General features: G+C 39.3%; 10 protein-coding genes across 10 annotated transcripts; 2 read left to right on the forward strand and 8 right to left on the reverse strand.

The window, feature by feature from the left end:
• On the forward strand, window positions 1-310 carry NEMIN01_1751 (uncharacterized protein; the record flags this gene model as incomplete). The annotated part of the gene is made up of 1 exon (XM_051477693.1): window positions 1-310. A coding segment is annotated over one exon (310 nt), but the record flags the coding sequence as incomplete, so codon positions are not given.
• A 517-nt stretch (window positions 311-827) lies between these two features.
• On the reverse strand, window positions 828-2,432 carry NEMIN01_1752 (uncharacterized protein; the record flags this gene model as incomplete). Its single annotated transcript, XM_051477694.1, has 1 exon — window positions 828-2,432. One exon carries the CDS (start codon window positions 2,430-2,432, stop codon window positions 828-830), a length of 1,605 nt encoding a protein of 534 aa, XP_051333654.1.
• A 579-nt stretch (window positions 2,433-3,011) lies between these two features.
• On the reverse strand, window positions 3,012-5,690 carry NEMIN01_1753 (uncharacterized protein; the record flags this gene model as incomplete). Its single annotated transcript, XM_051477695.1, has 1 exon — window positions 3,012-5,690. The coding sequence occupies one exon, from the start codon at window positions 5,688-5,690 to the stop codon at window positions 3,012-3,014; it is 2,679 nt and encodes an 892-aa protein (XP_051333655.1).
• A 242-nt stretch (window positions 5,691-5,932) lies between these two features.
• On the reverse strand, window positions 5,933-6,679 carry NEMIN01_1754 (uncharacterized protein; the record flags this gene model as incomplete). The annotated part of the gene is made up of 1 exon (XM_051477696.1): window positions 5,933-6,679. One exon carries the CDS (start codon window positions 6,677-6,679, stop codon window positions 5,933-5,935), a length of 747 nt encoding a protein of 248 aa, XP_051333656.1.
• Window positions 6,680-7,021: 342 nt separating this feature from the next.
• Window positions 7,022-8,152, reverse strand: NEMIN01_1755 (uncharacterized protein; the record flags this gene model as incomplete). Its single annotated transcript, XM_051477697.1, has 1 exon — window positions 7,022-8,152. The coding sequence occupies one exon, from the start codon at window positions 8,150-8,152 to the stop codon at window positions 7,022-7,024; it is 1,131 nt and encodes a 376-aa protein (XP_051333657.1).
• Window positions 8,153-8,372: 220 nt separating this feature from the next.
• On the reverse strand, window positions 8,373-9,026 carry NEMIN01_1756 (uncharacterized protein; the record flags this gene model as incomplete). The annotated part of the gene is made up of 1 exon (XM_051477698.1): window positions 8,373-9,026. The coding sequence occupies one exon, from the start codon at window positions 9,024-9,026 to the stop codon at window positions 8,373-8,375; it is 654 nt and encodes a 217-aa protein (XP_051333658.1).
• A 268-nt stretch (window positions 9,027-9,294) lies between these two features.
• On the reverse strand, window positions 9,295-9,915 carry NEMIN01_1757 (uncharacterized protein; the record flags this gene model as incomplete). The annotated part of the gene is made up of 1 exon (XM_051477699.1): window positions 9,295-9,915. The coding sequence occupies one exon, from the start codon at window positions 9,913-9,915 to the stop codon at window positions 9,295-9,297; it is 621 nt and encodes a 206-aa protein (XP_051333659.1).
• Window positions 9,916-10,003: 88 nt separating this feature from the next.
• On the reverse strand, window positions 10,004-10,492 carry NEMIN01_1758 (uncharacterized protein; the record flags this gene model as incomplete). The annotated part of the gene is made up of 1 exon (XM_051477700.1): window positions 10,004-10,492. The coding sequence occupies one exon, from the start codon at window positions 10,490-10,492 to the stop codon at window positions 10,004-10,006; it is 489 nt and encodes a 162-aa protein (XP_051333660.1).
• Window positions 10,493-10,707: 215 nt separating this feature from the next.
• On the reverse strand, window positions 10,708-12,444 carry NEMIN01_1759 (uncharacterized protein; the record flags this gene model as incomplete). The annotated part of the gene is made up of 1 exon (XM_051477701.1): window positions 10,708-12,444. The coding sequence occupies one exon, from the start codon at window positions 12,442-12,444 to the stop codon at window positions 10,708-10,710; it is 1,737 nt and encodes a 578-aa protein (XP_051333661.1).
• Window positions 12,445-13,112: 668 nt separating this feature from the next.
• On the forward strand, window positions 13,113-14,810 carry NEMIN01_1760 (ATP:ADP antiporter, AAA family; the record flags this gene model as incomplete). Its single annotated transcript, XM_051477702.1, has 1 exon — window positions 13,113-14,810. One exon carries the CDS (start codon window positions 13,113-13,115, stop codon window positions 14,808-14,810), a length of 1,698 nt encoding a protein of 565 aa, XP_051333662.1.
• Window positions 14,811-14,887: the final 77 nt, after the last annotated feature.

A 14,887-nucleotide genomic window follows, 5' to 3' on the forward strand; every position in this document is an offset into this window, starting at 1 on the left:
GGAAGAAAATGATCTGGCAGGAATAAAAGCAAGTAAAAAGAAAGATGTGAATAAAGACCTAAATAAAGATCCAAATAAAGGAGATCTTGAAAAAAAAATGAGCGTAAAAAGGGCTTCTATATCAAGATTTAAAGGACAAATAGCTGACCTAAAAAAATATCTATGTACCAAACCCAGTCAGGAAAGTGAGTTCATTGTGTTTCGAAACATAAACAGCACAAAGTCTAATCTAGGTGCACACAATGAGCTATTTGATGTTTTAACCTCTATATATAAGCGCAGAAGCCCCCTAGTAGTGAAAAAGCAGTGATTATACTTTGCAGATTAAATAAATACAGTGTACTAAACAGTATTGCATGAGTATGTAATAACTTCTTTCTTTTATTTTTCAGCTTACTATTTTAAGTTAATGGAACCTATGAACAGTTGCATAAAATACATACACAATCTCTGAAGGCAGAAATAGTAAAAATATTTAAAGTTAAGCACTAGAAACAGCTGATGCTAGTTGAAAAAACTAACACTGATCGTATTTCAAGTGCTCAAAAGAGACGCTTATTCAAAATCATTATTGGCATATAAACAAGAGGAAAACTTGGAAAGAAAAATAAATTGTCTTACTTGAATTTATTTTAAGACTTCAATATACAATTATTTATCTACAAAAAAGCATGACACTACCAAGTTGCTATTTGGTCTTTCCACAAAAGTCTATACTTCAAAATCCTAGCTATTATTCTTCTTATAGACAAGATGAAATTGCAGGAAAGAGTAGCAGTTTAATAGATGCATATTTATGCACATTTCTAGTTGAGGCTGCACTTATCTTACTCAGGGCTAGTAACTGCACGCCCTCTTGCAAAATACACTGACTTTTCCAAATAAATGACAAAGCTATTAGCTACTATCTCATAGTCTTGGCCGTCTTCTCTTTTGTAGATAATTTTGGTGTACTGTGAAAACCATGCCTTGATGCAGCTTTTTATATTCTGCACCCATACCTCATCACTGTCTTTACTACTTATTTTGTACAGTCTAAGCATAGAAATACCATTTGAATCTTCTTCCATAAAAGGTTTTTCATTGGACTGCTTTTTTTTCTTAGCCTCTTTGCTTATACTCTCGCATCGTTTGTATAGATACAGCATAGGGTGGGTGTAGCAGATGTCAAAGAGCTTTTCAACTTTATTCTTATCATCATGCACATTGTGCTGTGCTGATCCAGAAATGTCAAACATCCAGCTGGTAGACATAAAACCGCGCTGCATGCTTAAAAAGTCATCTTCTTTGATGTTATAGTGTTTTAGCAATTCCATATCACTTCTGGCATGTTGCATTCTTGCTTCTTCCACTCCGTATTTACTCCACAGAAGAGTCAGAAGATCAAGAATGTCGCTCTGTGTTTTTCCTGGCATTTTTTTGGTTACTTCACTGTCTTTGGCTACAATATGTATTATCCTTCCAAGATTTGAAAATAAAAGGTTCTTTTTATAGTCCATCAGGCCTCCGTTCATGTTAATTTCGTACTCCATCATTATTATTTTTATAACTTGTGCAGGTATTATTGTTCTTATATACTTCCATACTTCTTCGCTAGAAAGCTTCTTGTTTATCAGATCAAGATAGATTGCCACTTCATCTGCGCTGCCCCCAGATGTATGAAATAGTATGTGGAGGTGTCTATCTGCGAATTTCAGTACATCCAGTTTATTCTTCTCTGCATCTCTCTTTATAGCTTCACTGTAGCTTTTTAGATTTGATGAAAAAACATGATTTTCCATTTTTGTATATATATAATCCAGTGCGTCTTTCAGCTCTTTATCTGTTTCATATGGCTTTGTTCTGAAAAGAGAGTATATTATGCTAGCAGCCAGCGGCTTGTTCTTCTTTGCCAGCTTAAACAGTGCTAGATCTTCTACTCTTCTTTTGCCATTAAATACTTCATTGTATTGACTTATTAGCTCAAGCATGTGAGAATCGAATTTTTGCATGCACTTGCTCACTGAATTGCTCATATCAAGCCCTACTGGAAGGGAATCCTCCATCATCTGTTTGTGTAAACCTTTTACTTTCTCGCTAAACTTACTGCTATATTTTAACTCATCCAGATTTTCTATTTCTCCCACCATGGGTTGTATACCGTCATAAAGAGCATCTGATGCTTCTTGGACCTTTTCCAGCTTTTCTTTTCCCTCCTTTATACCATTGTTAAAAAAATCATATAGTAGCTTGTTGTCCGTACAAGAAGCTTTTAGTCTGTCAATAAAATCACTGCGGATTTCTATACCTATTTCTATGCAATCTTTCTTATTGTTCAAATACTTTTTTATGTTTTGTAGGTCTTCTAGCAAGTCTGCACAGGCAGCTCTTTGGAAGTAAGCCAGCGCGATAAATCCTATTGCTATGTGCTTCAGCGTTTGCTGTAGAATCATAAATCAGTTAAAACGTCTTCTTTTATATTTAATTCTTGTAATTTCACGGAGTAGGTGCATCCTATTGATGTGTTTGTGAAGATAACTGATTGGTGCTCTACTGTTTTTACTGTTATGGAAGCATTTTCCCCAGGACTTTATTGTCATTTAATTGATCCATTTTTTATTGGTGCTGTTCTATTTTTCTATAGGTAGACGTCACAATTTGTATGTCTTCACTCAAGATTAGTGATATTCAAGTGTTCTCTTATGGTTGCTGCTATAGTTTTTCTTTCAAATATTTACTTATTGGCAATAAAAATAAAAAGTAAAGCTCTACCTATTCATTCATATATACTTAACTTTTCTTTTTTATTTTCATTTTGCTCTCATAGTATAATACTTTATGCGATGAATAAACAACTGAGGTGTTCAGGCATATAAAGAACACTTTGTGTCTGTTTTCTTAACATTAACAAATTGTACTAGAAAGCAGATAATTCATCAGCTGTTCTACTTACTACTACACAACTATTTAAATCATTGATAACACAAAAAGATGCACACTTAAGCAAGCTATTTATTTTCTATAAACTTCTTTTACTTGTTATAGGCCGAGATCAAAGGATCAAGAATTTCATTGTGTGCCCCCAGGTTGGAGTTGCTGCTGTTCACGTTCCGGAATACTATGAGCTCTACCTGCTCATCTGGCTTTTCAGACACTACTTCGTGTAGCTCTCTGCGCAGCTCTTCTATATTCTTCTTTGATTTATATTTTATACAGCCAGCTGATTTCTTTTCCTTATTTAGCTTTACTATTTTGTTTTTGTTTTTATTGCCCTGCTTTTTCAGCTCTTTTATTTTCCCATCTAGTGCTGTGAACCTTTTCTCTGATCTTCGAACGCTTTCTTCAAAGACTCTTATTTTCTTCTCAATTATTTCTTTGTCTCTCAGCTTAGATTCATCATACTCTATAGCATTTATCAGCCACGTATGGATTTTTTGTGTGTGGTTTTCTGGCTTATTGTCTTCCAAGCCACTATTTTTCAGCCAAATGCTCTGTAGGTTGCTGTCTCTGTTATACTGTCTTGACCCCAGTGTGTTAATAAAGCCAGCAATCTCCCCAGAATTTTCTTCTTCTTTGAACTTTTCATTTGGCAGACAGTGTGTGTACGCATTTTCACTGTCCGTCATATTCACATACCACACAGCTTTAGTGGTTGTGTCTTCCAGAACCGTCTGACAGTCCATGGTGTAGCAGTCAAAGGTCTTTCTTTTTTTTGCATCAGGCAGTATGTATAGATTGCTGTAGTATCCATGCACATCCGAGTATTCGTCTTTTTTATAAATATCGTTAAAATTGTACACACCGGGCACTGCATTCTTAAACTCTGCTCCCAAACTTATCTCCGAGTGCTCGCCTTCCATAACAAACGGGCCTAGATCTATAGCAGATCGCATTAAACGCGTAAGGAAGAGGGGTATGCCAATGCTGTCCTTGCCGTGCTGAACTAAAGGCTTAAACTTCGCAAATGTAAACTTCACTGTTTTCAGGTCTTCTTCAATGCGGTAGAACACTATCTCGTGCTCTGCTAAATCCTCCGCTGTTTTACTTCGGTCACTTGCATCGATGTACGACCATTCATCAGTTCCTTTTTTTACTTTAAAAGGGTGCAGAATATTTTTCTCTATTCCATATAAATTCTTTATGTACTCTATTGTAGCATCAATTGTATGCATATAGCACGCATCGTCTCTACCGTCTTTTTTATATATGGGCATGCACAGTCTTCTACCTCGGTGTGTTTCGTTGTCTACGTAGTGCACATGATAGTGTGGTTTTACGCCTGGCGAAACATCCCACTTATCCATCTCTGGTGAATATTTGGGAGCACGGAGTTGTTTGAAAGAGCCGTCTGCTGCAAACTCTAGGGCTGCTTCACATCTGATGTATTTTTGATGTTTTATAGCACACTTGCCCGCCAAGATATATCTTTTATCATCAAAAACTTTTGCTTTTGCATAGAAATCTGCAAGAATCATGTACAGATCTCTGTATAACTCAGAGACTGTTTTCTCCTTTTTTTTGTCTTTTTTCTGCATACTTTCAAGAGTGCTGTGAATGACCTCATACACACTTTTTATTTTTTTATTGCTCTCTGCAGACTTCTTTACTAGTGTGTGTATGGCTAGTAGGACTTTGTGTGCTTTTTTGTTTTTAGAAAAGCTTTTATACACCTCTGTAGCTTCTATAAATACTGTGCTGATCTTGGAAAAGTCTTGATGCACTTCAGGTAGTGCGAGAATCATTCGCAGAGCATACGCCAAGGCTGAGTGTTTTCTGTATTCTTGGCTGATCTTGTCCTGCTCTTCCACCATCGCATAGTTCAAATCAAGCCCTCTCTGTATGTAAATGTCTCCCAAAGTTTTGTTCCATACAGTTGGAGGGCGTTGTTTATTGGCTCTCAGCGGCTTATGTTTTTCCACATATGCCAGCATGTCGTCAATCACATTGGGATAGTATCCTTGGAGATCCATCAACATTTTCTTATGTTTGTTTCTGCTTTCTTCCTTGAGCAGCTCTTTCAATCCCAAAAGGTCTTTTTTTCTTGTATTTAAATTTGACGTTCTGCACGCAATGAAGTACCACAGCGCGTTTTTCTCTATTCGAGGGGCAATGTTTTCTGAAAATTTTTCCAGATATTCTCTGATTTTCTCCTGGTAGGCGCCTTCTGTTATTTCAAGGAGCACGCATTCGTTGAACTTGCCATCCCTGTCCAAGTATATTGTCCTGTGGTTGTTTGTGCTGTTTGCTCTTCTTTTATTGGTCAACCGCACGTCACTCCACAATTTGATGTTAACATTCTCCAGTCTGCTGCCTTCTTTCTTGCTCTTTGGTGCAGGCTGAGGCACAGATTCATCTTTCTGTGCTTTTCTTTTTCTTCTTACAGCCGATCTTGCGCTCTTTTTTTTCTCCGTAGAAGCAAGAGAGGTGCCGCACTCAGTAGCTTCTTTTTCAGACGGTGAGGGCGGGTGGTATATGTCCCTAAACTCTTCTATTGCTTTTGTTAGATCCCATATATGGGCGCCATTCGAGTCTGCCACAAACCAGTTAAAACCTAGGTCGTTCTCTGTTACCGATGCATCTCTATCTTCAGGTGTGCTAGCTACTTCTTCTGGACTATTGAGAGCATCTCCACCTCCTCTGCACAGCATGGTAAAGAAAATAAGCACCACAGTTACCGCATTCAGTATAGCCCTTAATTTCTGATTTTTCATGGTAAAAATAACATTTTTTTATTTATAATTTTCACTTGAGACCTTATTCTCTCAAACAGAATAGCAGTAGTGCATTGGATAGACAAATAACAGTCCCTATTTAGTATATGCAAAAGAGAGAAACTTTAGCAAATAATGCGTCTATGTTCAACATCTATTTTTATTTTTATTTGAATAGTTACAGAGGATGCTTTTAGAGGCGCATTCTTGATCTTTTGCTGCTGATTTCTTAAATAGCAATCCTATTTCTCTGGCTCTTTTTCTTTATTCTGCTGTAGCTTTGTCTCTTCAATGTCTTTTTTACACTTAGCTATATTATTCTCAAGTTGTTCTCTTTGCTTTGCAAATCTTTCATTTTCATCATCAAGATTTTTTATTTTAGTTTCTATTGACGAACATGTTAATTTTAATTTATTATCTAGCTCGTTTAATGTCTCCTTAGAATTTTCCTTATTGTTCTCTAATTCTTCTAACAGATTTTTTATGCTAAAGTCTGTCTTTTTGTCATCAGAGCTTTCTTGCTGTGCTTTTTGTTCTCTCAGCTTATTTAGTTTAGCTTCAAGAGACTGTTTGGTCTCTTCAAATCTCTTTTCTTCTTCATCAATCTGTATGGGAATGTTTTTCTTTCTGTCTTCTAGATTTTGTAGCTCTTTGTTCTCATACTCTACATAAGGAAAATGGGTTGACTCTGAGTATCCTTTTCTTTTGATATATTCTTTTATTCTATCTTCTAATCCTTTTATTTTTTTAATATATTCTACTTCTTCATTGTTTTTCTTTGGTTTATGCATTATTACTACTATTGCAATAATAGCCAATAGCACAAAACCGCTAGCGCCAATGACTATTAACAGCTTGGTTTGTCTTTCTCCTTCCCCTAGAGCGAGCACAGCGCTCTTGATTATCTCAAATGCTTTATTTGAAGACGCTGCTATGTTTTCCTCTGTTTGTGCTGTTTCTAAATTATCTGTTATCACTTCTTGAGCCATTACATTTTCAATAAAAAATTTTCTTTATATCCCCTGCTAAAAAAACCAATAAAAACACAGATCAGTTTTATTTAAGCCAAAGGACTTTGGGATTCTTTATCTTCTCTTTAGAATACCAGTAGCTTTCATTGGAGCCATAAAAGTTAGAGTTGCTTGAGAGAAAAACAAGCATCTATTGTCAAGTCTAATGGTTTTGGCAATATTCAAACAATGCTATAGTTTGTCAATGTGCAGAAACAGCAAGAACAGTAAAAGAAAAAGTGTTTTGCCAAATTAATTTATTTCAGTGGAAGTAAGTATAACTTATAAATAATTTTTAGCTAACTACTGTAGATTGATGCTTCATTCTTCGCTGCTAACTTCGGTTTCAGCTTCTTGTTCCTCAGAGTTTTGAGACGGCTGGGATTCCTCCTTTTCTCTTTTTAGTGCATCAAGAGCTTCCTGGAGCTCTTTGTTTTTCTGCTCAAGTTCACTTACTTTAGATCTCAGCTCTGCTTCGATCTTCTTTCTCTCTTCCTCAAACTTCTGCATCTCTTCTTTTCCTTGTGCTATCAAGGTGTCTTTATACTCTTTGAGCTGTGCTTGTAGAACTTTATCTACCTCGCCGAGTTTCTTTTCTAACTCTTCTTTTTTATAGTTCAAACTTTTGAATTCGCCTTCTAGTTCTTCTTTCTCTGCCTTTACTTTGGTTAATGCTTTTGCCTTTTTCTCAAATTTAGTATTCAACTCTTCTATTTCACTTAATAGCTCTGCTACTCTTTGTTCTAGAGTTAGTCTCTTTTTTTCTTCCTCTTTTCTTACGACAGATATCTGAGCCTCATGGCTTGCATCCCGGGCCTCTAAATCTTTAGTTAGCTGGTTTACCTTTTCTTTATGGGCCGTTATTTCACTCGACAGAGTCTCTCTCATCTGTTCTAGCTCTTCCTGTTTTTTTGCTTCTAGGACAGCTATCTGAGATTCATAGTGCTGTCTTTCCTCCTGAAGAGTGTCTAGCAAGTCTTCTTTCTCTTTTCTTAGATCTTCTGGAGCAGATGTCAATGGTTCTTCATTTTCAGTGGTAACATCCTCTGGAGCTTCCGCTGATGGAATTTGTTCATATACTGGCTGCACTGCTGGTGTTCCCTGGGCAACTTGGGCGGCTAATTCCCTATTATTCTCTTCTAGCTTAGATATCTGTGCTCTTAAGCTGGCATTCTCCTCCTGCTCTGTCTTCAGTTTTTCTTCTGGCGTGCTTGTGATATCCTCTTTAGACGGCACTCGCACTTTTTTCTGCTTCTTTGATTTGTAGATCACAAATGCTATTGCAAGCGCAGCGACTATTCCAACGAAAATGCCAAAAGACAGCAATAGATTGTGCGGTTTTGGGCTATTTTCTTGGATAACAACTACTTCATCTCTTCCTCTCAGCGCTCTGGTTACTCTTGTCAACAGGTCTTCATTTATTTCCACAGGTACTGAATTTTCCTTGTTCATTGCAAATCCTAAAATTAAAAAAATAATTAAATACTTAAAGTGATCTATGAGCACAGTTCTGCAAATTTTTATTTAAACTCTGACACTTTTACTTCCCTTCTATTCTAATACAGTGTATTTACTATTTTCTCCAAACAAGAAAAGTAGAGAAAGAAGGTAAAGACAGAGCAGAGGCTAGAAGCAAAAACAGTCTGCCCTTTATTAAACAAGCACACTTCACTTAACTAGGTGCTGTTTTAAGCAATTCTTCTTTTAGCTCGTTAATGATTATTTTCATCTCTTCTATATGAAACTCCATGTCTTCATTTAAGTTATCAAACTCGATCTGTTTTGATGCCAGCTCCTCTTTTAGCTGGCCTATTTCTAATTCCATGCCCTTTCCTTGCACACTAAACTGCTTCTTGAGCTCTTCTATAGTTTTTTCATATTCGCTCTGCTTAGCTGCAAAATCATCTGCTAAATGGCCTATCTCAGCCTCTTTATCCCTTTTTTCCCCCTGCATTGCTGATATTCTATCTTTCAATTCTTCAATCTCTCTACTATAGTGTGCTTCCTTTGAGTTATGGCTTACTTCTACTGCCTCTTTCTGCTGTCCGCCCACCTGTGACAGAAGCTTAGCATTCTCTTCCTTGTAAAGCTGATTTTCTATTTGCAATTTTTGCACAGCATCGTTCAAAGCCTCTTTTTCTTTTTCTTCTTCTTTTTTCCTTTTTTCTCTGTACTTCATCAAGAAAATAGACAGTAGAATAATAGAGGCGCCTATAGGAAACAACAAGTCTTTTTGTTCCTTTATGCTCTGCGCTGTAGAGACTGTTGCTCTGCTTTCTTTTATTTCTCTGTTTTCTGGCAGCCCTGAATTGCCATTCTTGTCCATTATTATTGCAATTAAAAATAAATTAAACGTAGGAAGTTGATTTATGCAATTTTTTCACTATCACTGCCCGATTTCCTGAAATATAAAAAATATCAATAAAAGCTCTCAGACAGCTCGCATGGGTGGAAAATAACTGACAGAGTAACAAGAAAATAGCCAACTGAAAGCTTTGCTGTTTTATTACTAGCTGCAGGCCAACTGATCACACCTAGTTGAATTATAATGCTTTCTCAGTTGGAGGACTCAGGAACACTGAATGTGGCCACTATTATACCTGCACTACTTCTACAAGCACTTCCTCTGCAGCTTTATTTTCCTGCTCAAACAGTTTTATTACATCCGCAAGTCTTTTAATTTCTTTTTCCAATGTTTTATTTCTCTCGCTAAGAGTTTCAATTTCTTGCGTGTATTTATTCTCTGCGCTGTCTGCTTCTTCTTTTATTTTTCTTATTTTTATGTAGATGTCTTCTACTTCTGTTTTTTTGCTGTCAATCCTTCTCAGCTCTCCGTCAAGCCGCCTTCTTTCTTCATTCAAGTATCTCCTTTCCTCTTCAATGTCTTTCTTTTGTGCCTCAATTCCTTCATCATGGTTTACTGCCTTCTCTGCCTCCATTTGTCTTATTATCGCAAACAGCTTGCTGTTTTCTTCCTTTATCTTTTCATTCTCTGCTGCCAGCTTGTTTATTCTTTCGAGTGTTGATGAGTTGATTTTTGTCTTTCTTATTATCAGATACACTACGACTATCAGCAGCAGAATAACAAATACCCCTAGAACGCCAAAAACAATAAATAGATTGGAATGTTCTTCCATGTCTCCAGATGGAAACACTGTATCGTTCACTTCACTCATAGCTCTATTGGCCATTCCCATAAGGTCATTTTTGTACATCCGGTTAAAATAAAATAAAAATATAATTCTTCTAATTAATTCTAAAATATTCCCACTTTCTCTTCCTTTTTACACTCTAGACAAGCCATCATTCCGTCCTCTTGTTTGTTATGAACTGCAGACACTCTTCGTGCGGCACGTTCCCTTCTTCGTTGAGAATATCGCAGAACGAGCATATCTCTGTGTCTGTTTTCTCCGATAGAATGTCTGCTTTTTCTATTTTTGTTCTTTTCGACAGCCTGATCCTTCCGTCTTCCACTATCAGCCATCTTTTCTTCAGAAGATCTGCTGTGATTGTGCAGTTGATTAGCTCTTCCGCCGGTATTCCTTTCTTTCTACTGGCAACACTCGCAAGAATGTCTAGTGACGCCACTTCGTATTCTGTTATTGCGCCCTCTATTTCGTTTGCTGTGTCGTTCGCTGTTACCACAAGAGTTCTTGCATCGTGCCACTTGTTTAGTTTGTAGCCTAGGATAGCAAGGGATTTTTTAACATACTCTATTTCTTCTGGCTGCAGAAGCCTTTCGTCCATTTCATTCCTTTCTAAAAGCGTGTACAGCGCTTTTATCCCGTCCATTCTACAAAAATATTTACGCTTTTTATTTTCACTTGCTGGGTAGAGCATAGGAGTGAAATAAATGTATCTGAAGAGAGTGAATAGAAAACAGTGCTATTAATTAAGAAAAATGAGATGGTTTGATGGGGCAGAATGAGCTGCAGTAGAACAGAAATATTCGATTCTTTAATTTAGCTTTTATTTTTCGAGACGCTGCTTAGCTCTGTGTCTATTATTTAACTCTTTTTGCTGCTGTAGCATTCCTTATATCTCTCTGCTATAGCAGCGTATGCTGCACTTTGTGCTTCTACTAGGTCAGATATGAGTCTGTCGGCTGTTGATGTATTTGTGTACTTTTTGACCCTCTCAATGGCTGCTTCTCCCATGGCGCGGATACATTCTGCATCTATCTCCTTTGGTTTCTGCTGGATGGTCAGCAACTTGCACTCTTTTTCCGCAGGCGGGCTGGTTATTTTTGTAAATATGTGTCTGGCTTCGCTGATTAAAATATTCTCTATTGCTGGCTTAGAGACGCTTTTCTGCAATTCTCTTGTTGCTATTTGTTTTCGTATGGGCGAGTCTATCAGAGCATCTCTGTATGCTAGAAGTGGCTCGATTTGCGAATATGCTTCTGCCTCAATGAACTTCATAAACCCGTTATTTATGTCAGCAATGGCCCTGGACCGGGTGTGCATATAGGAGACTGCGTGTATCCCTGGGTCAAGCCCTAACAGCACTTCTAAGTCGCTCCAAAGGTACCCCAGCCCTTCCACTTGGATGTTCTCTGCATCCAGTAGGCTGAAATTGTTGATGAGATGGGAGTACATAAAGAAGTATCTGAAGAGCACGCACATCACAACTCGCACATAGTAGCCTGTGTCTCTGTGCATGTAGCACAGGACGAGAGCGTCCAGCAAAGACTCTTCTGATTTATTTCTGAGCAGTAGCCCAATGACCAGCAGGAGACCGCCAGGAGATGTGATGTCGCTGGAGAGGATGGGTGTGCCATTGTACAGGCTCATCATACGCTGAGAGCCGGGGGACAGATGAGACTCCAGATCTTTTGCATCGTGCTCTGACAGTGAAGCCATGGCAGTGACTGTGTATGCATCTACTGCGCTTGTTGCATTGATGTATGCTGCAATGCTGGCTGCTGTTGGGCTTGTGATCATTGCATACTTTGTTTGGTGGATGTGAAAATTTTTATTTAGAAAAATTTTGTTTTTGACAGGGCTTTCTGCACAGTGTGCATCTATTCTGATGCCGCTCTGCATTGCGTATTCGTATATCTCCCAGTCATCCAGCTCGTTAATCAGGGCGCTTGCGCTTGGATACCCGTACTCTACAATGGACTCTCCTGCGAGAAGAAGGGTTTTCATGAGAAGAAGAAAGTGCGCGTCTTTTTCTGGCCTGATGTATTTTCTGACAACAGAGTACGGCACGCCCTTCCTGATGAGAAGAGAAATGAGCGAGTTGGTCACGGTGATTCTGTTTAGAAGAAGCGCGAGCGTGGAAATGGAACAGCTCATGAGGTCGTTCTGCACGAGATAAAGGATCATCGCGTACTTTCCGTGGTGCTTTATCAGAGAGATCGCAGAAGTCTTGCAGGAGTCAAAGTTTTTACTTATCAAGAATATCTCAAACCTTTCCTTTTCTGAGAGCTTGCTTGTGTCTATCCTGTCCAGAAGATTGCACATGAGAAGGGCCTCCTTCAGCATAATCTGCTCTATGTTGTACGGCTCCAAGAGCTCTGTTCTGTTTTTCAGATCGTCGTTAAAGATGCTCGATGCTTTCTCTATTAGCCCGTCCACAGCGAGACAGTACATCTGCATAGTCTGCACTCTGGCCAGGTGTTCGCCGTTCTGTTTTATTTCCTCCTTTTCCATGCACTTGCAAAGAGTGTTGTAGAAGGCTCTTCTGTGGGGGCCTGCTAGGTGGTAGGACAGCCTGTCGAGCATGCGCAGTGTATCCATGTTAGAGTGCGAATGAAAATATTTTAAAATAAACCATTACTTACCGCTGGGAGTAGAATAGGTAGATACTGTGCTGCTACTTGCCGCCAAGTGTCGAATAAGTAAGCTCTAGACTGTCACTAGACAGCAGACAATAAATAAGCGATGAGCTGTTACTTGTGGAGTATGTAGAATAAATAGGCGATGTTCTAGCACATACTGGCTACTGTGCAGTAAATAGAGACTGCAGCTGCTACTAACACAGCAGAACAAATAAAAGTGTAAATAATAATACAGCTTATTTTTAAAATTGGCATGTAAATATTTATTCCTCCTGGCACGGTAAATAATACCACACTGGCATGCCATACTATCAGCAGCCAGCACTTAGTGCACACAGCACACGATGTATCCCGATATGCCACAATATAATACGGTGCGCCACAGCAGGGCTGCTATTTATTACACATAGCCTACTATACAACAGAACAGAGTGTTTCTATTCCACTCCATATATTAATTAACACACACTACACTATGCAGCACGGTATACCGCAATGCACCGCCCTGCGCATCTGCATTCCTGCACAGAAAATACACACACCACTTTTCATTGAGTTTTCAATTTTATTTTTATTTTTAAAATTTTTCATTCATCTAATATTTATTTAAATTTTTTACGAAAACCCATGCAAACAGCAGGACTTACAAACGACTACAGAAGTCGCTCTCTACCCACAGAAGAAGCCCACGAAGAACAGGCTGACCAGTGCAGCAGATTCTTCAAGGTGCTGAAAGTAGAATACCCCAAGTTCTTCACAATGGCGTTCCTTTACTACTCCATTGTTCTCGCATACTCTATCCTAAGAGACACAAAAGACGCTGTCGTCATGGACAGAATGTTGCCCGCCTCAATACAGTATCTCAAATCTTTCATTGTCATCGCAGCCACAATGTCGTTTGCCATTCTCTTCCAGTTCCTTCTCTCGCGAGGAGTAACGCTGGAGAAGCTTATGTTCGTGTTCAACATGTCCTTTGGAATCTTCTTCCTTGTGTACGCGCTCATCCTTCTGCCAAGCGTGGACTACATAGAGCCGTACAAGTTCTGGATCCACGACATTTTCGCAGATAAAAAAATGTTCATCAACGGACTGGCATCTCTCGAAGGGCTTTTCCTCACAATCAACTTCTGGACAGGAACTCTCCTGTACATCTCAGCAGAGCTGTGGGGTAACGTCATGACCTCTGTCATGTTCTTCGCCGTAGCCAACGAAATATGCCCGCTGAAACAGGCCCTGAGATTCTACCCGCTTTTCATCATAGGAGCAAACCTCGGGCTTATCACCTCAGGAGGATTCATGGTGTCGAACTACTACCTGCTCAAGACATTCCCGCAGCACAAGATCAAGATCATCTCCGCATTTGTAACGGCTGTTTCCGGGCTCTGCCTGATTAATGTCTTCACATACAGACACCTCGTCAGAAACATCATCCCATACCCCATCTACATCGTGTCAGAGGCCAGAAGAAGCACAAAGTCAAAGGAAAAAGTCGGAATCATCGACGGATTCAAGATCATGTTCAAGACGCCAATTGTCCTGCACTTGTCCATCACTGTGCTCGGATACGGTCTGTGCACGAACCTCACAGAGGCTGCATTCAAATCTGCAGTTAGAGAGTCCTCAAAGAAGTCGGGAGAAGACGTCATGACAAACTTTGTCCTCACGCAGGGGCTCCAGCAGCTGTGCATTGGTCTGCTGGTCATCGCCATTCTCTTCTCGCCTGTTAAGTCGCTCATCCAGAAGAAAGGATGGCTCGCACTCGGAATGTTCACTCCCGTGCTTTCCCTTATCTCTGCCACATCTTTCCTTCTGTTTGTCTGGGCCAACGCCTCAGTGACCGTTACAGGAAAAGACGCAGAGAACTTGCTGAACAGATTTGGAAAGAGGCTTTTCACTCTCATCGGGTGGACTGCAATGACAAATGCAGAGTACTACTTTGGATTCTTAGCCGTGAACACGATAAAGATTCTGAAGTACGCAGCCTTCGATATAGGAAAGGAGGCGATTGGAGTGAAGATCCCCAAGCAGTACAAAGCCAGATTCAAGGGAGTGTACGACGGAGTGTGTGGAAAGCTCGGAAAGTCGCTTTCATCGAACGTGCAGATCGTGATCCTTGGGCTCCTCAATCTCTCAGATATCAGAACCGCGTCACTGCTTCTGCTGATAACCGTGGTGCTTGTGGCAACCGTGTGGAGCATGTCCACCCTGTACCTTGGAAGAAGATACGATGAAGCCGTCAGAGAGGACAGAGATCTGTACATCGGAGAGACAGAAGACGCAAAGACAGCAGCACAACTCAAAAAAGAGAGCAAACTCGTTCAATAAACACCGATCAATTTAACCCTTTAGTACAGTTCATTTTCTTACAGTTAGACGGCGTGCAAATAAAAAACAATCGAGCA

Source organism: Nematocida minor, assembly GCF_024244105.1.
Source record: "Nematocida minor strain JUm1510 chromosome Unknown 7736, whole genome shotgun sequence".
NCBI lineage: Eukaryota > Fungi > Microsporidia > Nematocida > Nematocida minor.